Source organism: Ascidia mentula, chromosome 5, assembly GCF_947561715.1.
Source record: "Ascidia mentula chromosome 5, kaAscMent1.1, whole genome shotgun sequence".
In the NCBI taxonomy this organism is placed as follows: Eukaryota; Metazoa; Chordata; class Ascidiacea; order Phlebobranchia; family Ascidiidae; genus Ascidia; species Ascidia mentula.
The window spans coordinates 16,592,495-16,620,453 of NC_138570.1; the positions used below are offsets into that span (position 1 = coordinate 16,592,495).

General features: G+C 40.1%; 1 protein-coding gene across 2 annotated transcripts; it reads right to left on the reverse strand.

Moving 5' to 3' along the window:
• Positions 1-105: 105 nt before the first annotated feature.
• Positions 106-25,436, reverse strand: LOC145901567 (uncharacterized). Of its 2 annotated transcripts, XM_082989298.1 has the most exons (60): positions 24,888-25,436; positions 19,590-19,613; positions 19,458-19,493; positions 19,290-19,388; positions 17,968-18,027; positions 17,786-17,839; positions 16,361-16,468; positions 15,640-15,693; positions 15,302-15,355; positions 15,200-15,244; positions 14,987-15,040; positions 14,820-14,864; positions 14,588-14,641; positions 14,193-14,237; positions 13,848-13,901; positions 12,703-12,747; positions 12,248-12,346; positions 11,578-11,631; positions 11,202-11,309; positions 10,730-10,783; positions 10,009-10,062; positions 9,741-9,785; positions 9,620-9,673; positions 9,284-9,328; positions 9,055-9,108; positions 8,686-8,739; positions 8,344-8,397; positions 8,015-8,068; positions 7,864-7,917; positions 7,637-7,681; positions 7,527-7,571; positions 7,412-7,465; positions 7,269-7,322; positions 7,154-7,207; positions 6,781-6,834; positions 6,608-6,715; positions 6,495-6,548; positions 6,381-6,434; positions 6,168-6,224; positions 6,042-6,095; positions 5,927-5,980; positions 5,746-5,853; positions 5,561-5,668; positions 5,446-5,499; positions 5,151-5,204; positions 4,984-5,037; positions 4,695-4,748; positions 4,583-4,636; positions 4,448-4,501; positions 4,227-4,388; positions 3,951-4,004; positions 3,753-3,842; positions 3,587-3,640; positions 3,490-3,519; positions 3,280-3,330; positions 3,076-3,220; positions 2,828-2,934; positions 2,210-2,359; positions 1,854-2,006; positions 106-1,478 (listed from the first exon to the last, which is right to left on the reverse strand). In XM_082989298.1, exons 1-60 carry the CDS (start codon positions 25,329-25,331, stop codon positions 1,335-1,337), a joined length of 4,425 nt encoding a protein of 1,474 aa, XP_082845424.1. In that variant the 5' UTR covers positions 25,332-25,436; the 3' UTR covers positions 106-1,334. The 2 variants fall into 2 exon arrangements, with proteins under 2 accessions (XP_082845424.1, XP_082845425.1); XM_082989299.1 differs by lacking the exon at positions 19,590-19,613.
• Positions 25,437-27,959: the final 2,523 nt, after the last annotated feature.

The following is a 27,959-nucleotide window of genomic DNA, read 5'->3' on the forward strand; positions in this document are numbered from 1 at the left end:
TGTTAGTGGCGCACCTGCAACGACCCATATACCCCCGACGTAAAGCAACTACTATTATTGAACCGATTTTAATTTAAAACATACAAAACACTCAAATTGGTGCAATAGCAAAGGGTGCGGTTATACCAAACAGCATAATAATATTTCTAGATGGCCAAAGAACAAGGTATGTGTTCAAATGTTTTACATAAACAAAAAGCTTTGTCGTTACAACATGACATTGTGCCGTCATATTCTGCATATATTCTGCGACTAGAAAAAATAGCAAGTTGGAGTCTCTATGCATTAAAAAAACAATATTTATTGTGTAATATCATGTGTTCTTGTCTATACAAAACTGGCACAACGAGCATTCGTTGCGACTTTGCTTCACTTATCACAGCTTCGTTTTACTGCTTTTTTATATGTTTAGTTTGAACAACATGTGTTTATTTGCACAACAGCCAGTGTCAAAATACGAAACGGACGTATGCTGAATCAGGAAAACAATAGTTGAACAACTTTGGCGTACTTGAACAAAAAGTGAACATATGCTGTATATATATATACCAAAAACAAAACGAACTTTACGAGACAGCGTACATAGTGCATATAAACTCAGCCAAGCAATATATAAAAAGATCACTACAATATAGAAAACAACGCACATCAGGAAAAAGTGTATGATAGTCAAATACTGTCGCTGCCAGGCATATTGCAATTTAAAATGTATATTCAAATATACTGTCGTTGGGAAACGTTGGTAACCAAACGGTTTGGTAACGGTGTACGTAATGTATTGCAACTCACAATGAACGTTAATGAGATGTTGTAATGACATGTTTTATAGGTATATGTATATGTTTTTTTTGTACGAAATTTTCACCTTTTAAGTATAGAGGTTTTTGCGTGTATTAACATCCCTTGAACATATAGTCGGACGAAACAACACAGTGGGGTAGCAGTAAACGTTAACGGACTGAGGTCAAATTTCCAAAGTAAACGCCGTAAAAAACTTCTTTCATCGCGTTGTCAGCAAACTCTTACAGGAAGTTACCGAACTGTTTGGTCCGCTGTGCATTGCTTTGTGGCAAAGCACATTTTTGTCAGTGCTGAAAGCTTGCGTTTGAATTGTGGCATATCTAAAGTTATAGCAATTGTTTTCGTGCATGGTTTACAGCCATATTTGTGACTGTTCTTTTCCTACATTTTTGTGTAAATTTGTTACACATAATGAATGTAGAATTCAACAAAGTCACGTATTTACGACTGCGTGGATTTTGGGAGCGTTTTGGAAATAAATCACGGTCCGGTCCAGCCTTCATTGCCTACTTAAAGTGTCTTTAACATACTCGTCATAGAAAGCACGTCGGCCCAACTTTAACTCCAAACTTGTTGTCTTCGCGGACGTTTGCTATCGCGAAATCCCTCACAGGCATCATCCGCAGGTCACGTGACTGGATAGTAAATTCCGTCGTTTCGGGCTCGTCGTGTTTGTGCTGAGAAAAGTCAGTAATTTAGACCATGGAAAGGGTAATGTTGTGTTTACCAAATGGGCAGCTTCAGTATTTCCTGACTCATGACTTTTCGTTCGCTTCTGTGTAATATTTGTGCTGTTGGGCACATAATGTATGTTACGCGAGCTCATCGTTAGTGGGTTTTATGAGCATTGAACATTGTTTTGGCCAGTGACGTAATATTATGATGTGGCTTCTTGTTGAGATCTTCCAGTATGCTTTCATATTTTGATTTGCACATTAAAAATGAAGGCATTTTTATACTTACGGGAGTTTAATCTACGTTTCTTCAAACAAATAAGGTCAAAGTGAAGTTAGTTGGAATGTGTTTGTTTTAACTACCATGTACAACAATACCTGACAGCCATCGTGGCCTACGTAATAGGCAGCTTCGCCATCCATGAGTTTGTGGACTTGACGGTCGTCGCCCATGTACTTCACAGCGTTTGAATAACTGTTTAAAACTGCGTCGTGAGCAGCAGCGACGCCACGACAAGAAAACACGAATTTCTGTCGAACAAAGCAATATATTTTGTGAGCTGCATAAATATGGCCACTGTTTCGACTTATTAGATCTAATCAGCACAAATTGGTGTAACAATGAACGATGTTGCCGGCCAAACGGCCAGGCAAGGACCTCCACTTAATTGGCTCTCATGCTCATTTAAGGGAATAATTGTTCGTTACTTTTGGGGTGTATAATTATTTTATACCTGGGTTGCTTCTTTGCTGAAGTGGCGAAGAAGCTTCAGCTGCACGCGACTGGCCTTATATGTGAACACGTGACCTCCTGTATAACTCCGCCACCACGTGTATCTGCGGTGGCGCCGCTTAGCGGGAACTTTCCAGTTTTTGTAGGCGACCTGTAATAGAATCATACCGACACTGAATTGCGTTTTTTTTTTTGTTAAGAAACAAAATTGCTGAAATTAAAAGCCTAATATTATCTATAGTTATGCAGTTACAAAAAAATTATACAAGTATTGATAAAACAAGCATCCAATTTGGGTCAGCAGATTTATTTAGAAAAATCGAATTTGCTCATATGCTATAATCAGACACACCAGTTGCAGTAACATGCTGTCGCTGAGAAGAAAGACAATGCCCAACCGAGGACCAGATTCTCTTGCAGTTAATGAGCAAGTTTTAACTTTAAATAAAAGTTTGACAGGTCTGCGCTTCATGCGAAAATGTTCTAATTGGTGATATACTTCATAAAAGTCAATTCGAGCTTTCTTAAGCATGATAACCACTATTTTACCACATCAGGATAGGAATCTGGGGCAGTTATGACTGACGATGAATTTTTAAATGTTTTCGTCTTCACTTACTTCTTCTTGTTTGGGTTTAACGCACGTAGCGCCCCCAGCGGTAAAGTTGCAAAACACGAAGATTGCGTCTTTAGTGCATCCTTCGTTCGGGTCCACGTAGTAATTTCCTTAAAAATAGAGAAAAAGTTTCCAACAAAGTCGCTGACAAAAAAGCTGGTCTCGTTTATACTAAAACCACAATAGTTGATTTATTAAACTGACACATGTGACTAAAAGTGCATCTGAAATAGCAATCTGTAAACACTTACCGTCCTGCAGGTTTGGTTGCGCGGTCATTAAGTCCCTACATGTGCGAGCTGGCGACTCAATTGAACCGGTTGGGCCTAGTTCATGACGTAGCAAATCCATGCTAATATCCCAAAGCTTTTCGAAAAGGCTTGTTCTCATAGTTTCCTGTTAAATACAGAGTAATTATTTGTTGCTTCGACGTCAGCTTTCGGATAACGACTTACGTTCAGTGTGTTGTTGAAGGTGTTGTTAATCATAGCCATAATATGCTCCCTCTGTCAAATAAACAAGATAGTTAGACTATCCTGATTCGGACTCAGTTAAGTCATCAAGGATACATGTACAGCTAATTGTGTATATACTCTTATACTTGTCAGTAAAGAGCCACAGGTAGGGCCACTGTTTCGATCACATCTGATACAAACGACTCTTACCAAAATCTCGTGAGATTGTCCCGGCGGCCCCTGAAAAACACGACAAAACAAAATTTTTGGCTTTAAAGTTGCAAACCGAATAAAGCTCAGTCTCTACCTGTTTTCCTGGCGCACCTTGCTTTCCTCTTTGTCCTTTTGGTCCAATTTTGCCCTAAAAAGCATTCTGGAAATTTTCTACTGATAATAAAGTCAATTTATTTTTTTAAATACGTTGTGATCCACATATTTGCATTAAACAGATGCTGATTTGTTTAAATACATACCTTAAGTCCGCCTGCGCCTTTGGTTCCAATTTTCCCGGGCGGTCCAACTGGTCCAGTTGCACCTCCGGCACCAGCTGGACCCACAACCCCCTGCAAGAAAGCAACGTTCATTTTTGTGCTTCATTAATTTAGGGTGTACGTTGTTCTTTTTTACGATTGAGTTTAGTCACTAACAATTTATTGTTCAAGTGTATATACCTGTTCTCCTTTGTTTCCTTTTGCGCCTTCTGGACCGTGCGGACCTACGGCGCCCTTAAATAGAAAATATGTGTGTATTAATTGGATAACAGATACTTCTTAAAGACATAACTATTCACGACAGAAAACCGACCGTATTGTTCTCTATAAAAAATAGTTGTTGTAACTAATGATATATCTGTTCACTGCATGAAAGGAAATGTGAATAATATCAGGATTAGATATATTTTTATGGTAGATTTTGGACACGGATGTAATGGTCACCGATCGTCGTACCGAAAAGCCCTTTTCTCCCTTGTTGCCTTTTCCACCCTTTTCTCCGGAAAATCCCTTTTCTCCTTTAACTCCCACCTCTCCTTTGAGTCCAGGAACTCCTACGATTCCTGAATCGCCTTGCGGACCAAATGGGCCATAACGGCCGATTGACCCTTTTAAACCCTGTTGAATGAATAAAGAGCAACGCTAATGGTGTCATACAATGGCAATGTGAAGTTTACCTTTGAACCTTCTGTCCCATTGGCTCCATTTGATCCTGTTTCTCCGATACTGCCCTTCGCAATAAAAATTACACTGGTTCTAATTTCGACACAGAACTACAACATGAAATTTTCACAAAAGAAGTTTAAACTCACATTTTTTCCTGGACTTCCTGTTAAACCTTTTGGTCCAGCAGGTCCAACGTCACCCTAACCATGCATGGTGGTTAATTTATGATATATATACGACTTGGTTTTGTTCACATACCTTTGCCCCCTTCGTCCCGTTTACACCAGGGAGTCCTGGGAATCCCGTTTGACCCTGTACATTAACAATTTAACATTCAAAATCTCGACTGGACAAATAACAAAATTTGAACATATCTTTAAGCCTACCATATAATATACCTTATGCAGACATACAACACTATAAACATTTTTGGCGTTACATTTGCTGAAGATGTATTGAAGTTACTTGAGTTGGCGTCTTTTACCAATGCTAAATTTACAAATACAAAGATCTGATGTTTAAACATTTGTTATGAACCACAACTTACCATTGTTCCATTCATGCCGTGCTTCCCAGATGTACCATTCCTACCAGGTGGTCCCTTAACGATACACATACCTTTTAAGACGCAAACTTGTAATTTGTGACTTTATAGTGAAAATACTTTGAATGTATTGGACTCTAACATCAACCACACATGGTCGACTTTCTCACCACTTTTCCTTGCATTCCCTTGTTTCCTTTTGGTCCTGCTTCTCCATTTTTACCCTGCAACACGCATACATACTGTACACATAACGCCAGTGTGCCAAATAAATATACTTTAAATTTCGTTTTTAATCTGATGATGACGGTGGCCGTCTGAATATTAAGAAACGAACGAACCGCTGGAAGTTTTCGAAGAACCAACGGCTCATTTCCGTTCCTTGCATTCAAAAGGTCAGCTTTAACTCAGCATTCCAACGCTATGTACAGTTTTAACACGTATTAAATACTGAAAGTTTCCAACCTTAACTCCCGTGATTCCAATCTCTCCTCTTGGACCTTTTATTCCTTCGTCGCCCTGAATTGTTGTAATTTTAAACTTTTCAGTGCCTTTTTTGTATCAGTAACAACGCACTTACTGGTTCCCCTTGAATGCCGGGCAAGCCCTTGGTACCGATTGGCCCCTGTTTACCAACCGATCCCGTTTCACCCGACATCCCTTGTCGTCCGGTGGCACCATTTTTGCCCTAAAACACGCCTGCGTTCTTTATTTCTGAAATCGGGCTACTATACCAGGTGTATTTTCAGAGAAATCTCTTAATACCTGAAAGCCGGTCTTGCCCTTTTGACCCTCTGACCCTGCAAAACCGGGTTCTCCTTTCTGTCCTTTTATCCCCTGCACACCAGCGATTCCTTTCGGACCCACATCACCCTATATTAAAACGAAAACATTCGTAAAATGTACAGAGATTCTGGGTGTGAACTTATGATAGATGGTTTCTTACCACTAATCCTGGAGGGCCTGGGTCACCCGGGAGACCTGCTGGTTCGGGCATTGTCTACATAGAACATACATAGGTGTTAATATTCATCAAAAAATTAATGATAAATAGCAATTACCGGAGGTCCAGGAAAGCCTTTATCTCCTTTCATGCCTGGTTCACCAGGAGGCCCCTACAATGTTTAAAGTCACTGTATCATTTGTAATTGCTAATTCGCAACGAAGAAATACAAATTCAAACTTACCGCAGATCCCAAAATCGGAAAGTATGGACCTGGATTACCCCTGTTTCCTTTTGCGCCCTATCAAAACGGAATACTTTATTTACTTTGCAACTGCAACTATTTGGTAATTATCATTCTAAATGTGTGCAAAATAGCCAAATGTTATGTCACTAGCGACGACTTTACGTCACAGGATTTTTTAAGACTTTTTTGTGCGAGTTGGCACATTTTTACCTTTCTTCCTCGTCTTCCAGGCCGACCGGGAATTCCAGGTAATCCGGGTAAACCCTAAATAAGAAATGTGTGCTGACTTAATGAACAAATGATGCATGATAATAAATATCCCACCTCCCTTCCCGTGTGGCCTATCTTTCCCTTTTTTCCGGGATACCCGACTTTCCCCTGACAAATGTCACGAGTTAATGAAAATGCAAAATGCGCAAAATGAAAAGTACATTTACCAACGACCCTTTCCAGCCATCTTCCCCCCTGGTTCCAGGTTTCCCAATTTCTCCCTTTGTTCCCTTTTTTCCGCGTTTACCGCTGTACCCAGTGCTTCCGGGTTTTCCCTGGTATATGCAAACACGTAAACCAAACATTGATGGAAATAATTTTAGGGAAATGATTTACTTACTCGAACACCAGATCTTCCGCTTCTTCCCGAGTATCCTAACCTTCCTTTGCGACCCTGCAAGAATGCAGAACAGTTTACAGTTGCTACTTATGTTTTCGCAGATACTCACAACCTAAAACTTTATATATACCCCCAGGTTCGCCTGGTAAAATGCCGACCGATTGCTAAGGGGATTACGATTTATGGAATGTTAGTTCACAAGTGTTAAATCTTTTACACGAAATAATATATAAGTGGGATGGTGTTAAAAGCGTCTCCGTAGTTTCAATGAGTAAAGCGGTTTCTGACAAGTCTTACTGTATCGCATCACTAAAGTTTGTAAAACAGAACATTAGTTCAATCAACTGATGCTGGTGCAACCTTACACACTTACGTTTTCGCCTTTCGAACCCTTCTGACCCACAGGGCCAGAAGACCCAGGTGTGCCCTGAAAATGTCAACATTAAATATGAAAGTTTTTTGAGCTCGATCATAAAAAGAATTATTACTTGTGCTCCACGTGAGCCCATATGACCAAGTGCCCCGTAGTTGCCTGGTTCGCCCTGAAAAACAAAAATATTATTTCCACACAGTTTAAAACAGCATTAAAACTTGTTCAACTGCTTGTTATTGACACACAACAAGTCTATACCTTTCCACCGGGCACGCCAGGTGAGCCTTGAAAGCCTTTTGGTCCCCTGTCACCCTACAATGAAAAAAAAAATTCCCAAATTAACTTTCCTAAATCACAAACCCGATTTCGTTACCTTTTGGCCTCGAAGTCCTCTCACGCCATTAGATCCCGAGTCTCCCTGTATTAAAACATTTTATTTTAGTATTATTAGAAACAGAATTTCCCATAATTTCAAGTAAATACCGCTGGGCCAGCAAGACCTTCTGGACCTGGGGCTCCGGGTGGACCCTGGAACAAAATAAATATTTTCCATAGTTTTCGCAAACTGCCCTTGTGTGAGTTGTATAATGGTAACTTATTTGTAAAACATTGCTAACAATTAGCCTTTTTTTTTCGTAGAGGCAAAGTATGTATGATCACAATCCTATACAAATATGTTGGATATCAAACACTTTTTTCAATAATTTTACCTTAACTCCTGCAGGACCGTGTACACCGGTTGGTCCAGGCGGACCGATCAAACCCTTCAACAACAAAAATTAACTTGATTGGCTGCGTACTAAGCGGTTTAACGCAATTTCTTCTCTGAAAGCAACTGCTGATATTATGCACAATAGTTACCTCAGGGGCAGTTTTTCCTCTATCTCCTTTTTGTCCCGTCTGTCCTCTTAATCCCTGTGAAAACACGGGTTCGGGTCTTACAGTAAAAACCATATTGCAACAGCAATTAACGAACGTTCACAATGTACACAACCCAAATTGGCTGGAGTTTAGTTACAAAGCGATCTGTCAACTAATTTCCATTCACGCAAAGAAGAAATGTCAAATCGTGTCTCATATTGATTTAATACTGGCTGATTGAGAATATGAATGATGTCGCTTGAGCACACGACTGATCGGCCTGCATTATATCGCTTGCTTTACCGTGGTAGCGTGTATTACTTACTTACATACGCACCGACTTCTCCTTGCTTTCCAGGAGGTCCATCCTTACCGACGAAACCCTGAAACAGCAAAACTTTTCTGGACCGGTGTCTTACTGAGTTAAACATGCCTAACCAAATTATTAAAAAAAATCATAATAACGTGTTTTTATATTGAAAGTTTATTCATAACTTATATGCAAAAGAGCCACAAAAATGGTTTACGGCTGCAGAGAGTTATGTACGCTCATGCCCTAAAAGGTCTTATGGCGGTCGTCAGCTGCACTGATGAAACCTTCTAGGTCATAACAGTGTACACTACAATCTGCAGCTCTCACTAAAAGTTTTATTTCATTACACTTCTCTTACTTCTTTTCCTGGTTGGCCGATGACCCCAGGAAAGCCGGGCAGACCGGTCGGACCCTGGATATGTAACAAATTGTTAGAGACGTAAGTAACGGTAGAGATTGTGGTGGCTTTTTCCAAATTTCGTCAAAAGGATATTAATGAAATGAGTTCATTTGTTGAATATATAATTTTTATGATAAGTTTTGATGCATGACGAGATCTTATCTTATTGCTATTTGATTTGGTTATAAAGGTTGCAGGCTACAACCATTAGCATCAGTTTGTGAACGTATGCGAAATTTACGGTATTTGATATTCGATGACATGAAACCGTTTGCATACGTGGTATAGGTTGCGAACAGCGACAAGTTTTACAAACATTCAACTTACGTCTTCACCTTTTGTCCCTTTCACGCCCCTCTCTCCTTTGGGGCCCACCGATCCCTGTAAACAATTATAGAATATAATATGATGTTTGTCGCAATCCAGTATCACAAAAAAGTTAACTAGATGATTTGACTCGTTAAGGTTTGTTTGCCATTGTCAGGTCAACAGTCGCTCTTGTCATTTTGATTTTGATCCCATTGTTATTATTTTGACCACCTTGGCAATGACTTACCTTATTTCCCTGGCCACCAGCTACACCTGGTCTTCCAACTTTACCCTGCAATGACACATAATTTAAAACCGCATTACTCAACAGGTTCTAGCATGGCGCCATCAGTATGCCGTGTGCTGGTTTTGTGTTGTGCTAATCAAAGGTGGCATCATGATTGTACAAGATAACGCAGCATCACGTATCTTAAGATATGTTCTGCCGAAACCAATGTGTCATACGTACACACGATGCAATTATAAACTTGGCATACGTGAAATGGATAATTATCGCAAAACCAATAGCTAGCAAAAAGAGCTGGGTTGGTTTGGCATTTTTACATTACAACACACAGATAACCTGTGTACCAGATGGACCACGTTTTCCTTTGGAACCCCTGGGACCTCGTAAACCCTGCAATAAAAATTGAAAATTACATCCATTTTATGTGTCTAAGGGTACGCGACAGAAATGTACTTACTCTTATGCCAGGTACCCCTCGGTCGCCTCGTAAACCTCTGCTTCCCTGAACACAGGTTTTTAGGTTAAATTGCTTTATGCTTGAACAAATAGCTTTACTTGTTAGGGTAATTCAAACAGTGGATATCTTATTATGATACAAAAAGAAAAAAAGATTAAGCTGAAACTCAAGCATTTTATTGAAACTTGCGTCTTGTTCGATTTCTATTTGCAATCCCGCTGCCACAGCTCATAAAGTTTACTGCAATGCGAAACAACTTTCCACCCACCCGTTTTCCCCTTCTTCCTCGCTTGCCAGGTATTCCGGGATATCCAAAATCACCCTAATAAGCATGTCGATATTCAGTAAACAAGATTTTTTGATAAAAGGATTTCATAGCAGCAGTTGCACAACAGTATTACACCTTGGTCTGTAACATTGGCAATTGTTTGGGATCGTTACAATAAGCGACCCTATAATACCTCTCACATTTTACAACGATTTTAACTAAGGTTGTCATCAGCGGGCTATAGGACAGGAGAAAGACACCACTTGAAAGTACTCACTGTTATTAAACAGAGGTGAAACACTACACAACAGCAGGAAGTGTTTCACCTCGCCTCGGAGATAAGGGTCAATCGAGGGCCCTGAGATATCCCATAAGTTTGACAGCCCGATTTGGTCTATTACATATGTCCGTGCTGAATTAACGCCAAGCGACGTCAAAGTGGATTCGTGTCGCTCCACTTTGACCTTCAGTGCCATTGAGAAAATACATGTCACAAGTACCATGGCCAGAATTACATAACAAGACCGAGGTAATGTAGATTTAACGTATTCCTTAGTTATAAAAACAAAATCACAAAAACATCCAGAAGCCAATGTGCCACCGAACAAAAACAGTTGTAAAAGATATGACAGAATTTCCCGCTTTAATTTCCTATATTGCTGCTTTATTGGAAATTGTCATTTGTGGAAAAACGTTTAATGTTTGTAAATCCAAGACTCACCGCCAGACCTTCCCTTCCTTTAGGGCCCTGAAATCCTCTTTTTCCTCCCTCGCCCTTCAAAAAAGAAGAATTTCTCGAAAACAACGACATAAAACAACATTCCGTATTTCTGTTGTCAACAGTGAGTTGGCGGGGATGACAATAATTCTCCCTACTCTCTTCCCTTTCTGTCAGCAAACTTCTCGAGCTGCCCATTTTGTTTGGTATGTCGACAAAACGTGCGGAGGCATGGCGCGTGCGACTTGCTCTCTCTTATAGGGTGCAGGAAGGTAACAAAAAGGGTGATGCCCTAACGAGGAAATGGGCGGTCTTTGACATTCGGGGTATGTTTACATGTAATGAGCTTGACCTTCGCCGTGAAAAAATATAACCGCAAATTACTCTTTTCGTAGACATCCTCATTACTAATCAGCCATAAAACTGACGTGGGTGTCGTTTTACGTAATTTAAAACATATGATTGCGTTGATTACCTCGCCACCACGTAAGCCTGGGTGACCCTGTGGCCCCGGGGGGCCGGGTGGCCCTTGAGGCCCGGTAGGCCCTCGAATGCCAGGACGTCCACGACGACCCATGTTACCCTGTAATGCAAAACAGGATAATTAAGCTCGGTAAAACATTCGCCAGTAACTACATTTTTGTGTTTACAAGAAATACACAGGCAAGCCCCATCTAAAACACAGGTTGGTTCAGCGACGATATGTATCGTTTTCGTGTAACAAACATTTCATTTGAAAAATGCAGACGGTTCCTGACTAATGACATGGAAAAATTGTTGCCTGGTTAGGTTTAGTTGTTGCAACAAACCAAGTCCAATAAGCCAGCAGACTACCGGAGATATAATCTTACCTGATCTCCTTTAAATCCTGGCATGCCGGGAAGGCCTCTGCTTGCTCTTGTCCCCTGTGAAACACACATGTGTGTTAACATATAGGTGTCATTGGCAAGAGGGAAAGAAAACTCAAGTGGAGTATTAAATGATTTTGATGTTTCAGGTTGTTAAACTTGTCTACCGTATGTATGAAATTGCCTTTTAGGCGCGCGGGAATGCATTCTTTCCGTCCCGTGCAGATAGCATGTTCTGCCCTTTCTCTTTAATCACTTGGTTAGATCTAATGGTTGATAGCATATACTTTGTGTATCCTGTATCTGTTGGCGCCCTAATATGATTACTTGCAGTGGATTGGCATACTTTTTGTTCAACAAAAGTTAGAAATAAAAATTTAATATGGATTTTCCCCAGGTAATTTTGTTGTAAGCCATGTAAGGTATTTTCAAATGCGTCAATTTCAGTGATAAATTTTACGTAACCTAATTTACGTAACTGTATACCAGGTGTTTGCAGTGTTTCACCTTATTCAACAACCCGATGACATATCTGTCGTCTAAAGAAAATTTTCAAGCTTAAGCATTGGGGATATAGCAGACTAAATGGATATTCAAAGAGCTTTTTAAGCTGATCCTTTTGCATTCCTTCGACCACGGCGAACAACTGTATGGAATCAATACGTAAACTTACAACTCCACCAGGTTCCCCTCTGACTCCCTTAAATCCACGCAGTCCTTTACTTCCGGGAGGTCCTGTTTTGCCTCGTTTACCAGCTTTGCCCTTAGTGCCCTTCAAGTTCAATAGATTTGATTGAAACAATGCGAAAAATGTAAAAAGCACCATTTGCCAACTCATGCAGTTGGTGTATACGTTGTCATAAAATACCAGCATATTTCTAGAGTTAGACCTAAACAACAACCCCTTGAAACAATACAAGTGCCATAAATTCAAAACTTATTGCATGTTTATGGGTTCAACAGCTTCCAAAGCATTCAAATGGTTCCCCCTCCCCCCAAAAAATTATTTGTTTCTTGTCAACTAGAGTTGTCACACGGACGGTGCCATTTTAAGTGTATATGCGATAGCGTTACAATGCAAACAGCGAAACAAACGTCACTAAGTGCCGTCTGCAAATTGTTACTTACTGTTTGTCCTTTTCTTCCTTTGACGCCATTTTTACCTCGCCGTCCCTGAAAAACGCTGCTATTGTTTGACCACATTTTTTGCCACTCATCAGATAAGCAAAACAGATACACACATACAACAAAATAATCTTTATTTTTCTATCAATAACATTTTAAATACCTTAACTTATACCTCATAAAATTGCGTTTATGAAAATGAGCAAATTTGTCGTGAGATGTAAATGGTTGATGAAACGGGAATGCTGATAAAGGTGGGCTATTACCCAAACGAACACTGCTAGGTTTGTTCACAGTGTTGGAAACAGATTGGTTATATGAGACATTTCTGCGGTGGGTCTATTGCGCTTTTGTATGGTTTTAATTTATCTTCTGACTTCAGATGTTTGCCAAATTTACGGTCGGAATTTTCTCCTGTACCCACAAAACACATATATTTCACAACTTTGTTTGACCGAATACTGCCCTTCACGGAAGTTCAACAATCATAGGTGGAGTAACCCGTGGCCGACAAAAGGTGGCTTTTCAAGGGATTAAAGTGACAGATCGGTGGCTTTTAAGCGTTTTTGTGGCACGAGTGGAACAAAGAGCGACTTTCAGTCAGCACATATATCATTTTGCAACGCAAGAAGTGTTTTGTCCGTTAATGCCGAGGAGTTTATGGCCATCAATTTGTTTGAGGTCGTTTTGTTTATTCTGAAGACACTGAAAACTCTTTATTGAGAGAGAATCCTGGCAGTGAAATAACATTGCATTAATATAATAAAAAGTACCAAGTGCTGTGGCAGGCTGTCAAAAAGAATCGCATGTAATATTTCTATGTGTGGTCGAAAGCAGCGACCTTTACCACACTTTATTATCAATCAGGAAAAAATTATGCTTAATTTAAAATGGTTTTTACTTTTTCCGACGCTCTGACAAAGCTTCAACCATAATTACTGCAAGTGTGTTTCGACTATCCCCGAAAAACTTGATTCGTTGCTTCAGTATCCTAATTTAGTATCCATCATAATACCTCGTGGTCAAAACCTATTTTTAGTTTTCAGAATCCCATTGTAATTGTGTAATAGGCAATTTGACTTTGTGCACCATTACAAAGCAGCAAGTTCCATTTGCTTGTGAATATCGCGTTAGTTTCGCGAACTAACCTGACTTCCTGGTGGACCGATCGGTCCCCTCGGTCCTTCATCTCCTCGTTGTCCCTGCGAATAAGGCATGTGGTGTGAGAGGGCACCTCAAAAGTAAATGTTAAACGGCATTTATGATAAACGAGCTGTGTGACATAGAGCCGAAAAGGTTCAAAACCTTCCTGCGTTCGGTGGCGATTTTACATTTTACGCTTGACCCGTTTCGAAACCATGTCACAGTGAAATAAGCAGACACACCGACACGTCATAATCCTGTTAGAACCCGAGGTCGGTTATTTAACGATAGGAAAGCACTCCAAGGTCAAGTGCAGGCTAATCCCTTGGTAACATTAGGTGTGTGTTTACCTGGATCCCTGGGTGCCCTCGTAATCCTTCCGGTCCCGGGTCGCCCTGAAAGACAAATTTTAGATTTTTCACTCATTTATTGAGTGGAATTTTGAGGAAAAACGAAATTAGAAATTCATTCCTTTATGCTACGTAAAAACCGGATCCACCATTAGTTAACATTCCTTTTCCATTTAGGTTTTCTCCAAATACAATTTTGGGGTTGCGAGACCCGAGATTTGAGGGCACGTTTCTTGTTTTGTTAATTATTAACAAGTAAGCTACCACTGGAGAGGTCGATAGCATAACATTTTTAAAATGGGGTCGTAAAACAAAAAGTTTGAGACGCCCTAAAATAAAACATCCGAGTTTTTCACTTTATTGTTGATAGTAACTGAGAGTTAAAAACAACGTACCTTTGTCCCATTGCGACCTGGAGGACCCGCTGTGCCTCCAATACCTTCATTTCCCTGGGAACATAAAAACAGTGTTAAAAAACGACCATACTTTTAGCAATTGCATCAAGTTTTACCAATGAGTTATTTCTCGCAATGACAACAGGCATAATGCGAATGGAGCTGGTACAGTATGTGCACTAAAATCCATTTGAGTGTTTCTTGTACAATGACAATATTATAGTTAACTCACCAAACGACCTGGCGGTCCAGGTGGCCCTGGTAATCCAACCGGTCCCTGCCAGAATATATACAGATTTAAAACAATATAAAAAGATATTATCTATTCTGTTTACGCATGTAAGGCAACGAAAGGTCAGCCTAGACAAAATAATATCGAATTTAGATAACAAAACTTACCATTTCTCCAGGTAAACCCAAGTTGCCTTTAGGTCCAGTATTTCCAGGATATCCCTTGAAAATAAAAACATTTATTTAACAGTTAGTTTTAATGACAACCATACAACTACGTTATATACTCTTAACCTTTACAATGATTATTTGAAGGATTTAATTTGCATTCGAGAAGTACATTTACAAAACCCATGAGGGTATAATGAACGAAAAACATACTTTAATGCCAGTAGATCCTCTCTTTCCATCTTTGCCCTTTACACCCTGCAGTAAAAATCTGTTTGATATTTGTGTAGTCGAATAATTTTTTTGCTATATTACCTTGTTCCCCTTCTCTCCAACATTTCCAGGCAAGCCAGTGTGTCCGGGTAATCCCTGATAACGTATGTGGAAAAAAATTCCATTCAACCAATTTCATCATTTTGTTTTATGATATTTAACAATTATAGAGTGAAAGTATATGGACAGACTTAGGTGAGAATGAATAAAATGGTTGATATATTTTATGTTAACGTTTAATGTTCATACACTCCTCGTATACGCCTATGCTTTCTACTGGTCGCAAACTGTTTTAAACGTTACGCTGGCAACAAAAGGGCCCAGTTTTCTGACATGAAAAAATGAAATCCCCTAGTTCGAAAACAAAGAAGATTGTTTACCATGTCGCCTGGTCTGCTGTGTTCGTTATTAGGGCCAGGAAACCCGTGGGGACCCTAGAAAAACAACAACCCGTTAACCTCATGCAGCCATACGTGACCGACCACGCCATGGCGGTGCATCATGTTACAACGAGTTTGATAGATTGAGTCCCTGACTAGGATGGTTAACCGCGGTTCTTAAAATGATTTGTCGCAGGGCTAAGGTGTGGTTGGACTTATTGGCGAGTTTGTATGCAGTAAACATGAGTTACTAATTGGTTTGGCGACTGTCAGCCATGTTAATGTAAATGATGAATAGTTCAGTTCATGTACTTGCAACTGCGGATCGGGTGCTGCAGTGATAAGTTTTTGCAATTCTAATGTAAACGGATTGAGAACACCAAACAGATATCACTCTACATAAGTAAACATTGCCGAAACTACAAATAAGTTACAATTTTAAATGTCTTATCTTTGGAAATAAGAAAAGTTTCCTATCAAAGTCACTTTGACAACAATTCATTATTTCGATTTTTCTCAATCTCTCCAGTTGAAACTCTTCAGACAAATAGAATACACATTGTCTCAACTTCCCGGGTCCATTGCGTCTGGTGACGTCAACACAGCCTAGTAATTAGGTTCTCTTTTGGCCTTTGTTGCAACCTTCCCATAACAGGAATGTTGGCCACTGTTTTCGCCACAAACATATCGCCTCCCTGTGTAGTCAAAATAATGGTATAACCTTCTGGCCCTGGAGCCCAGGTTCCCCCTTGTCTCCTTGTACTCCCTTGCGTCCTGGTCCACCCTTCGAACCGCTATCTCCTGGTTTTCCCCGTGGTCCCATATAGCCCTTCAAAATAATGTCAAGTCTTTATGCACAATATCCTGCATTTGTTGTCATAACAATTTAAATATAACAACCTAAAGGTTTTGTAATGCGAAGTAAATTTTGCCATTTGCATGTTATGTTTGTAGAAATTCCAAAAGTAATGTCTGTTCAACATTTCCTCGAGTGCAAAATGCCTAAAGGAAATGTTTTTTGCAATAACCACATCACAAATCAAAATGCAGACTTGGTCGAACATACTTTGTGTAGTTGATGAGCAACGACATAATTTGTTTGAAAAATTACCCTGTTAGGCTAAAATGTCACATAAGGTACACTCGCAAATATTTCATATTTGAATTTGGGGGTTTGAGATAAGGAGCATGCCGCCTTTTGATGTGTATTACCTGTAAGGCTAGCTAAGATACAGCAAACCACAATCGAGAGTATTGGTTTTACTCGGTCAAGCATACTCGACTTCAAACGCTTGCCCTGTTACGCAGACACGCACTTTGTACACGTGTTTTGTTTGGTAATTTGTTGTGCATACAATGTACTTACATAGCAAGGGAACAAAATATAGCGAAATTCAAGTTGCTATAGTTAAATTGTGTTTGTTGTGGAGAGTAAAAGATTTTCAGCAATGTCGTGCCGTTCGTGTATTGAATTCAAAACAGCAGTGAAAAAGTATATTTCTACATCAACATTTTTTTGTTAGTTTTTAAAGTAAATTAGCTCCCGAACTTTGAATCAACTCTTGGAGGTTGGCTAGTCAACTCATTCGTCTGTGCAGGGTGGGGGCGAGTAGTTGAAACAGGCTCTTATTTTTCCAGCAACTTGGCTTGCCTCGCACAACCGCAATTTTAATCTGGTGTCATATTCACGTTTCGCCGACAAAGGCACTTTTGTGTGCAAACGTCGTCCCCGACCCCAGGTCAAGGAGAATCCCTCGAATTTAAAAGGTAATCTACTGCTCCAGTCACGCGGCATTTCCTGTCTTTGTCGTTCGTTGTTTGATATAGATTCGACAAAACTTTTTCTTTATGTTATCACTATCAACTTGCAAAACTGCCGCACCAGCACTTAGTAATATTACTATCTCGTGAAGTAATGTTTTTATATAGAACGTCGTTTCCCCTTCAGCCGTTAAACATAAGCCGATGATTGGGTTAATTTTGTGGACAAAATACCACCACGGAAATTGCTCGTTAACCTTTAATGAAGTTCTTTACTAAAAGTGTCTGTGGCTAAAATGACCTATATCCAATAAATGGGCCGCCATTCTTTGGGTAGGTGCAGTAGCAAATTGTATCAAAAAAGGAACTTTTAACAAACTGATACCTCGACTCCCACAGCACCTTTTGGTCCAGGAAAGCCAGGTGATCCAAGCTCGCCCTGCGAACAAAACAAACAAATCATATGCAGCAAGCCAATGACTAAAATATATCAGTTTAAAGCGAGAAGATGTAAGTGAAAAGACACAAATGAAACGCATTCAGTTTGATGACAGATTGAAATTGCACCTTTGAGCCTGGTTTTCCCAATGGTCCTTGTGGTCCAGGCGGCCCAGGGGGACTCGGTACCTAAATCAAAACAAAACGTCAAATTAATATACAGTACATGCTTAAGAGTTTACAAGTTATATTTTCACTTTCATACTAAAATGATTAGGTTTAGTGATATTGGTATAACCGACCCTACGTTCACCAATTAACTTGGTAAAATAAATGACATATAAATAACGGATAGAAATCATACTGCTACCAACATAATTTCGTTCAAGTCACGTCTGCCTGTTTATTTATAATACCACGTCGGCACTGTTTTTCCTTTTGTAAAAGGGTGTCGTACTTTACGTTTATATACCTGCAAAACTCGTCGTCTTAAAAGTTTCCTAGTTGTTGAAAAGCAAACGTCGGTTTGCGTGTACATGTTAACATGCAGGGCATAATATCTTCGGTATCTCAGCAGCTGCAGTGGCGCGTTTATTCGTGCTGTGATACCGAGATACGGTAGCACGGAAATAAACACATTCCGGTGCACGGCAGTTGATGGCATCGTTATCGTTAAGCACTTTATTTTATGAATGACTTTATCTCAAGCAGACATCGTCGGCTTCGCCATTTCCTATGCCTAAACGCATGTATTGTAAAGGTGTTCTAAAAGGGGCACGTTGGGAAAGAGAAGAAGCTATCAAGGAAGGGCTTGTTTATTTGACATTCACAACACTCCTTTCAGATCAATTTTATTGACATCTTTTGCTGTGCCTATAGTTCAAAACAAACATCAGAGAACACTCGGTGCAAACAAGGCCTTTCTCGGGATGTATGTAATTTCCAAGAAGGATTGTTGACGTCTGTGATGTTATAATTTAATTGGACAGGATGTAGCTGTCATTTTGGGTTTCTGAGCGCATAGCTTGCGGATTTACAGATGTATATTAGACCTAAGCAATTATCACCGGTGGATTAAAGCACTTATAGTAATGGCATGTAGCGCCTTAAAATGCGATAATGATTTGGCTTTTATTAAGTTTGCTCTTCTGGCAAACTTTATTTATCGACGTTTCTGGCAAGTCAGTAAAAAATATACCCTGCAGCGTCAGTAACAAGTCATTATTATTGTTTTGAACTAATCAAATTTACATGACAAGCCGTAAGCATGACCAAAATCGGTGGTAAAATACTTTGGGATTTACCAAGTCATTAATTTCCCAGTTCTGAGCATGGTACAACTTCTGTGTCAAATCTACTTCGTTTACAGCATAACGAAACCATTATGGAATAAAATCCGGACAAGATTACTTTTGTTTCGACCTTACTGTATATGTTTTATATTTACTTACTGCAGAGTTCGGTCCGTAGTAGAAGCCAGGTTGCCCCATGGGTCCTGGTGGTCCACGTTCTCCTTTTGGTCCTTGTCTGCCTTTAAGGCCGGGTTCGCCCTGCAGTTAAATATAAAAATGTAGCTCATCTACACAAATAGACTAAATATATTGAACAATAATCTCCACCTTAAATCCTTTTGGTCCAGGCAGCCCACCAGGACCCTATAAAATAAGCATAACGATTTACAACCTTTTATTGACCTATGTATCTTAAACATCATGCATTGCGTTGTATAATAACAAAACGTATACGGTTACCTGCGGTCCTCCAACGATTTCGACCTGCGACAAAATAACAATACATGTTGTTTCTGATGTTAACAATGCGCAGCAAAAACGCAAAAATTGTGTGTAACACGGGAAGTAATTATACCTTGTCCCAGCAATTATTCGTTAATTACCAGTTTGAAGTCAGTTCTGAGTGTAAAAACAAACCAAAGCGATATTCCTCTGCCCAACTAAACTTATATCAAAAGTCTTGTCGTTTCAGATTGTTTCGTTTGGGTTAACTTTGTATAATTGTTGTGGGTCATAAAGTTGACATGCGAAATTCTGAAAAAATGACCACTATCTACTTTGAACATGATATTCAACTTTACGCTAACTCTTCATGTTTTTTTTTTGCTTTAAAAGAAGACATTCGTCAAGTTTACTAAAGTGTTTATTTTCAACAATGATATGCATAACTGAAGTTAAGCGTTGATCGTCTCGCAATGAATTAAGCGACTTTGCGACCACGTTAGGTCTGTGCTGAAAGTATGATGCGACGAGAGATAGATAAGGTCGAACAACAAATAAAGGGTCTTACAATTATTACGGCCGCAAGATAGCATCGGATATGCATCAACAGCTGTAGTTTTTGATCTTTCTGTTTAAGCCATATGCTGGTATCTTCTCAGTCTAGTTTTTAAATGAGTTTTTAAACTCCAGGTTAGATGCAAGTTTAAATAAGTTTGATATTTGAAACTGAATTTTGTTGAGCCCCCATCATCCCAAACCACAACTCATTCTTTCAACCACTTTTCCAGAAATTGTTGAAGACTTTCACTGACATGTCAAATTACAGCATTACCTTTCATATACTTTTCATTTATTAATTTCGTTAACTACTAAAACTCTAACTATCAGTGTAGCATAAAAATGTGATCGATTTGACATTGGATCAAAACATTATGGAACCCTCATGAGAAAGTCCGCACCTTTTAGTTAAGTAAACTACGGTGGCGACTGATCATGGGGCTTTCCGCTTTACCCACTGTTTTACCTTTTCTAAAAACGACCAAATATAGATATACCACGATTGGGAGATTATAAAAAATTAAAGTTGCTGTCTGTAAAAGTTCATTGTTTACTTCCCTTCAAATCAAATACTTTACTCCAATAACTACACAATCATTTTCACTATATATATAAATGTTGCACACATGAGTACTATCTTATCCTGATGCACGCCGACCTCCGATCACAAGGCACTCTGACCATAAGGTATCCTTGGCCATCATTTTAGCATCGCGATAACGACCGTATGCTGATGATATGTTTCACGGATCTCACGCATATGAGGAGTGCGGTTACGCTTAATGTAAGAAGCGTGTAGCCCAAGATCGGGACCTTTGCCTGGACTCGACATCAAAGTGATCAACTCGACTGGCAATAATGGTAATCCCTGTTCGACACTTCGTACTGCACGTTTGTCTTGAGTTCTGTCGATTTGAGATCTGGGTGACGTACATCCAAATTAAAACAAATGCACAATAGGAGGGAGCTTGGTAACCAACGTACATAATTAACTTTTTTTGCAAAAAGCTTACAATGCACAGTAGGCGTAGAAACTATAACTAAGGGAGAAACTTCAATCATAATGCAAACGGATCTATAATGTACAGTTGTTACAAACCCTTCTTTATAAGCGAAGTGAAGCCAATAATATGAACTGTGTAAGCTGCAGACAGATGGCCACTGTTTCGACCTAAAAGGTCTCATCAGTGCAGCTGGTGTGACATTCAGACGAATTTGCTGACCAAACGGCGTTTCCTTCTTTATGTTTAAATATGCAATATTTGTATTTTGTCTGAGATATATAAGGAAAAGCCTAAAGTCTTCTGGGACAATTTGGTGGCACCTGGGAATAAGTCCAGTAACTTAACAAATAGCGTTCAACCTTGTGAAACTTTTATAAAGAATACCTGCTTTCTGTAAATCTCTCGTGAGATAAACTACACAAATTTCGCAAACGTCATTCATACTTTCAATTTAATGCTACTTACCCTTGGTGTAATAAACAAACAGATAAAAGCGAAACCCCACATCACACACAGGGTAAACAGGATTCTACTGCACATAAACTGCAACAAATCGCATTTAAAGTACGTATAGCTTTGTTGCACGTGAAAAACAAACCACTTCGATACCACACGATTTAATCTGTGCCTAACACACAGAACGACAAATTTGCACCATTTAATCGGATATCTTGTTAGAGTTCATGAAATGCTATTTTCGCATTGTACAAGTGTCTTGCCAGGCCACATGAAGCAACCAGAGGTTGTGCTTAGGTTGCGCTGGGCCTGTTTTATAAATCAACTTGCGTTGTTTTATACTTGACCCTCATACGGAATTTGACAAAAATATTTGTGAGGTTTTGAAACGTGTTGCGTGTTTATGTGTGTACTTGATGTTCAACGCATATGAACGTAAAGTCAAATTTACGTCGAAATACTGATATAAACAACAAAGAAATCGCAATCTAACATTTGAGGCTTTTCACTGGCCTGAAACATAATAGATGTTCCCACGGTTAAGAGCAGTATATTTAGCTCAAGTCAAATCTGAGTTTGTACGCGATCTTTTACGATAGCACGCTTGATCCACCGCATAACTAAATGCGGTGTGCAATTTCAAGACACAATACCACACGACAGGCGCAAACTATCAGTCTCCTATTCACTACGGTCTCCGCACAATGGAGGATACAAGGTAAATTTGGTCCGAAAACTACGACTCTTTTCATAGCCGTGTGTTTTGCGATTTTCCTCCCTTTATTGTGGTGTGTGGGTGAATGCCAGGTGGCCGTGACGGTGTATGATTGAGGCTCGTGTTCCCAACCGAACCGCATGCCGTTGGGATAATCTTGAGCTGTGATTATTAGTTTATAGCCCGATCGCACCTGGGAATGCACTACGTAATTTCAGCAAAGTGCGGGTTGAATAGTGGCGAACATTTCCAAACTATGCGGTTTTCTCTGACAGGTTTCGTTGCTTCTAGTCTTTGCCCACGACTGGAATGCGTTTCAATCACATGACGCTTGTTTGCTTGACAATATTATTATAATGAAAACTTTCTTGGGAAATACGACAAGATTGATGCAAGTCACGGTTACATTGTGATGAAGTATTTGCAAACCACTTGCAAACTGTCTGCTGAATTTTTAAACCCCTTACATCGCTCATGTGCTTAAACCACAGCGTCCGCCACGCGTCGTATCACCGAGGTACTTAAGGCTGTTTAAGGTGGAAATTAATCTCTCTTCACTGCTTATCTTGAAAGTCAGTGAGCCGTTTTATGTTTTGTTAATCTTGACATAAACATTTTACCCTAAAGATTGGTTGAGGTAAATGCTGTAGAGGTTAATGCTCATGAACAGTCAGTATTGCGTAATAAGTACATCAAGAATGTTCAATTCAAGCCAAATATCACCTCTTTTTGCTGTAATAATGTATGAAGTTATTCAATTGATGGAAAATTGTTTGAAAGGTTACTGGTTGCGACCGTCAAGATTTTGGAACCGTCTGTACTCGTTAACCATTCCGTGCAATGCTGAGTAACAAGAGTGGGGTTTTGTGTTCACACGTAACACGATAGTTCACGTGTCACGCAAGGGGGGAGCCATGCAGGCCAATGAATAACCGCTATTGTGACAAAAACTATTTTAAAGAACTTTCTTTACAGATTGTTTTAGTGAAGTGGTATTTTTTCTGTAAACGTAGCCTATGCAGGTTGAAACACTTTTTTAATCGCAAAATGTGAAATCATTGCTCAATACAAGGACGAGGTAAATAGTTGTTCCGCTCGTTTATCAGTGAATCAATATTCACGTCTCAGTCAATTCGCAAATTTTCGAAACCCTTGCGCGATAGTTTGCCCGCAATTCGCTTATCGATAACGACCTATAATGTTCACTTCCCTTGCTTTATGAGCATGGCAAAAGAGCAACTTCGCAACAACTTCCACGGTCCAGTGTTTGCCCAGACGTCTGAAACCCGATGCCAGCATCGTTGCGGTCACCTCTTACACCATCTTAACGACGGAATTCGGTTTTGTGTGACCGCATAAAGCCATAACAGTCTTGATACTTGCTTTTGCCTCCCGAGTTTAGAGAACTGCAACGTATGTGTCCATGTTTAGCCTATCGCATGGAAATGGGTGTTTTTTGGTTTTAATATTTTTAGGGTTTACATTACGTACTGAAAATATTGTAGGTCTTTCCAAAGACTTTTTTTGGCCAAATGAATCGTCTTCTTTCGTTCTTTAAACCCGACCACTGTTTGTTTATGCACCATCCATAAAGTGTGACCGAATGTTTGAGTGATCCATCACGTTGCATAAAACACCCCGAAAACCTCACCTGGCCTCGTTTAAAGTCAGTGTCTGGCGAAACTCAGTGACCTCAAACGTGCAAGTAACCTCAACAGGAAATATTGGGCGGCCTCCGCGTAAGTTTTGCAAGTGGAAAGCAAAAATTCGGACAAAAAAGTTACAAAATGTTCTGCCCGCAGGACGCAAGTACCGCGCTTGTTGCGGTGAGCGCGGTGTAATAAGTTTGCTTTTTCAATTACCTACGCGCCGATTGAAATTATTATGGCCCGTTTTGCTCGTGCAGAGCAGGTCGCATTTTGGGCTGCCAAGACCAAATTTTATAACCTGATTAGTCGTATCATTATGTTTGTGAAACTCACAGCTACGTGGTTACAAGTAGCTATTATCCTCGATTTACCGTGATAGCATTCCATAGACCAGGGCAAACCGAAACATGCACGTTGCTTTCATTGTCTTTCGATATTGAAGAAATACAAACATATGACCTTGAAATAGAACTCATCAGTTTAACCACCTGAGAAAGCGTTTTGACATTCCTAGGCCTTAACAAACGCCCTACAGCAGTATTCACAATCCTCTGGCCCTCACCCAACGCAAGTTCTACGCAAACATCAATCGTCAAATGCCGGCGATTGTTTTGTTTTCTCCTCCAGGGGTCGGCTTTGACCTAACTAACCGAAGCCAGTCTCTAATCTGGCTCCGATGAATGACGTGAAAAGTTTAAAATGCTTTTAACACTTAAGTTCGTTCAAACACGCGAAATTTATCTTGCTTTCTATGCTAATTAAATGACGTTTATACCGTGCCTTATAACGGCCGGTTTCGAATTTTGCATGTTAAGTTCTAGCTTAACCACCTTATCAAAACGCGGCATTAGGTATGGTGTCAGTGTGTTTTATTCATTTGTGCCAAAATGTATGTATTGGTTTGGGGAATGCGGCAATTATAATGTCCACGTACCGTTTGTGTGGTGATGGTGGTGGTTGCGGTAGTGGTGGGTGGTCTTGTTACGGCTTCCACAACCTCCACCCATTTCTTCCACGAGGACCAGGCATTCCAATTTGACCAGCTGTTAGGACCATCGGTTTTACGTGAGGAAAACGTGTTTTCCTTTTCGTAGTCCCTCACGACGTCGAATGTCCCCGCTCGGCGAATTCTGTCACATTCGGCGGGCGAACACCGCACCCTTTGCCGCTGCAAGTTCGTCTGTGGTTTGATCACTTGGGGTTGCAGTGAATTTGGCAGCGCCACAAGTTGAGTGCGAATCCGTGTTGAAATTCTGCTTTTAGGTTGTTGGTTCTGTTTCAAGTTTCCAAACCCAGGAGTATTGACCTGAAGGTTACCATGCGCAGATAACACCAAGTTCACGACCACATAGAGCCACAGGATGGTCGGTCGCCTCATCTGGGCTGCCACCTCACTCTTCACTCTCAAAACTTGCAGGTTTGGTGGACTTACCCCCTGAAGTAACTTGCGCCCATGTTATTTTAGATCAGAAATACTTACGAAGCTTCTGAAATATAACGAACACGACCCATTATCCAACAGTTTAGAGTAATCTACTGATTATGGACGCCTGACTTGATATCTTTAGAGGTTATATCGGTGTCCAGACCAATCTATTTCTTTTGGGTCTTGTTCATCTGCATTGTTGGTGTTTGCGCAAAATACACATGATTTGATTAGCAACTTATTTACTTTCTAATTTTGGTGCCTCTTCCCTCACACTGTTTAAATTTGTCCATGCAACAATGGAAGTCAATTACATTCGACCTTCCATTAACCTGTTAGTCCAACTATCTTCAAGCAGTTATCCCTTCAAGTATATATTTGCAATAACTTTTCAACAAATGCAATAAAATGGCACCCAAGATTAACACTTGTCTACATTAGCTGCCCAGCAACACCGTCTATGGAATCCAGTTGCCAACCACAGACAGTACCACGCGCAGTTTCATCCACACACACTGGCCAACCACGCTCTGCAGAGCATGAATAAACATAGGGGTGCAAAAAACTCATTTCCCTCAGCTGGGCTGTAGCTCAAGTGTAAAGCTAGATATCTGTGCGTTGCACAATGTCACCCCCTACTTCGACGACAAGGAAGCAGTTGCACGTTTGTCAAGAAGCTTTTTTAGGGGAAGTAAGTGTGTAAGCCAGGGGTTATGAGGGTTAGTTGGAACCCAGGCATGACATCAAAGAAACATATCTTGCGAAAAGCCAGAACACAATTTTTACCAACAACACAATCATATTTACTTAAAGGTACAAATAATAGCTACTTGCCACTGAATTAATGCTATTGTTTGTATTGAACCGAAAACCAAAGATATCAAGTATCTTTTTATATAATTTTAATGTCAATGCTTTGGGTCCAATTACTGTCACTGTTATTACAATGCACATCATTACCATGGGAACCACCAGTTAAAATAACCTCACAACCGTTATTTGATTCCGTCTGTCATCATATTTCATTACTAAGGCTTGAAGTGCTTCGCAAAGTTCAATTCTGCACACGACGATGGTTGCAATTATACCACGCGCAGTCGTTTAATTGCCCTGTGGCCGGAGGAAAAGTTGAAACGGCAGAAGCGTGTATATTAAAGTATCTTGGCCCGTGGTTTTGTAGTTCAGTGTAACTCGCGGGCTTCCCACGCGAATGACGTCATTGATCGAACGAAAGTTTCTTGTATTTACTAACCCTATGCCGTTATAAATGTATAGTTTTGAGCGTTTGCAAAATCACAATTCTTACTTCTAGGCGCTGCTGTTAAGTGCTTGGTCGTGTTTCAACATCTTCGGATGACGTAAACACACATTTTCGCCAGGTTAAGATGGAGGAAAATGTATTTTAAGATATAAACGTCGTAACCCGAAAGGTTAAGTTTTTATCGACCCGGTCAAAATTACGTGCTCATTTCGTCACGCCCCGAACCCAACACATTTCAACGGTCGTATATCACTCGGCATGCAACGACAAAGATGAACGCCGCAGATATATGCACTAGAACGGTAACTAAAAGAGGGCAATTTGATTGATGGAGAAAATCATACGAGACCGAAATAGCATACTTAACTTCAAATTGGCTCATTTTACCATCGCAAGTTAGTTAACTAAGTAATGCATTCAAATAAAATTTTGAATAAAAACTCATAAGCGATTCCAGTTTTACATATTTGGCAAAAATATGACTACAACATTCTCATCAGCCACCTCAGTCGGGCGTTTAACAACCCCTGTTGTTACATGCTTTTGAAGTTGTCTTCAAACTCAAACAAACCGCACATACCTTGCATCAATACCACCACGGGGCCTATATACTCAGTTGCTAGAAAACAACGTCGGATAATCTAATTACCACCACGGGTAAACAAATTGAAGCCACCTCGCACGAGACTTTCAATAATTGATCTATCGTGTACTTGATATTTTCCCTCAGCCAACAAGTCACGACCGCGAGTGTACATTGCTAAGTCGTGCGTAACGATTCCTCTATGAACATCATGAAGTTTAAAGAGTATCTATTTTGATGTATGTAATCCTAATGCCGTTATTCTCATGTGGCTATCCGATTCCCGACTGGTGGAGCATTGCTATGGGTTTTACGCCTTACTGAATGTTTTGTAATTTGGTAGCAAGGGAAATGAAGCAACATCCACGGTCAGTGTTTGACGGGATATATGCGATCTTGTCACGAAATCTATTTGCGGAATTTCGTCAACTTTTCTTCCTCCAGCTCGGGGTTTAGGCGTAGGAAACCAGGTTGGGTGCCGCGGACGGAAACTTTAAACACAATTCACCGCTACCACTTCTACATCCTATCGCAAATAAGCGTGGGTCGTCGCTACCCGTTTGTTCAAGTACGCTCGTTTCGCTTGACGAGAGACAACATTGCAAACAAAACCTGTTTCGCTTCTATTGTGTTCGGTAAGCATCGTGTGACATTCCATCGCCTACACAATGTCTTGTACATAGTGCATGTAACCTTTGACAGCAACTGTTTTAATTGCTTCTTTAACATCAAAACG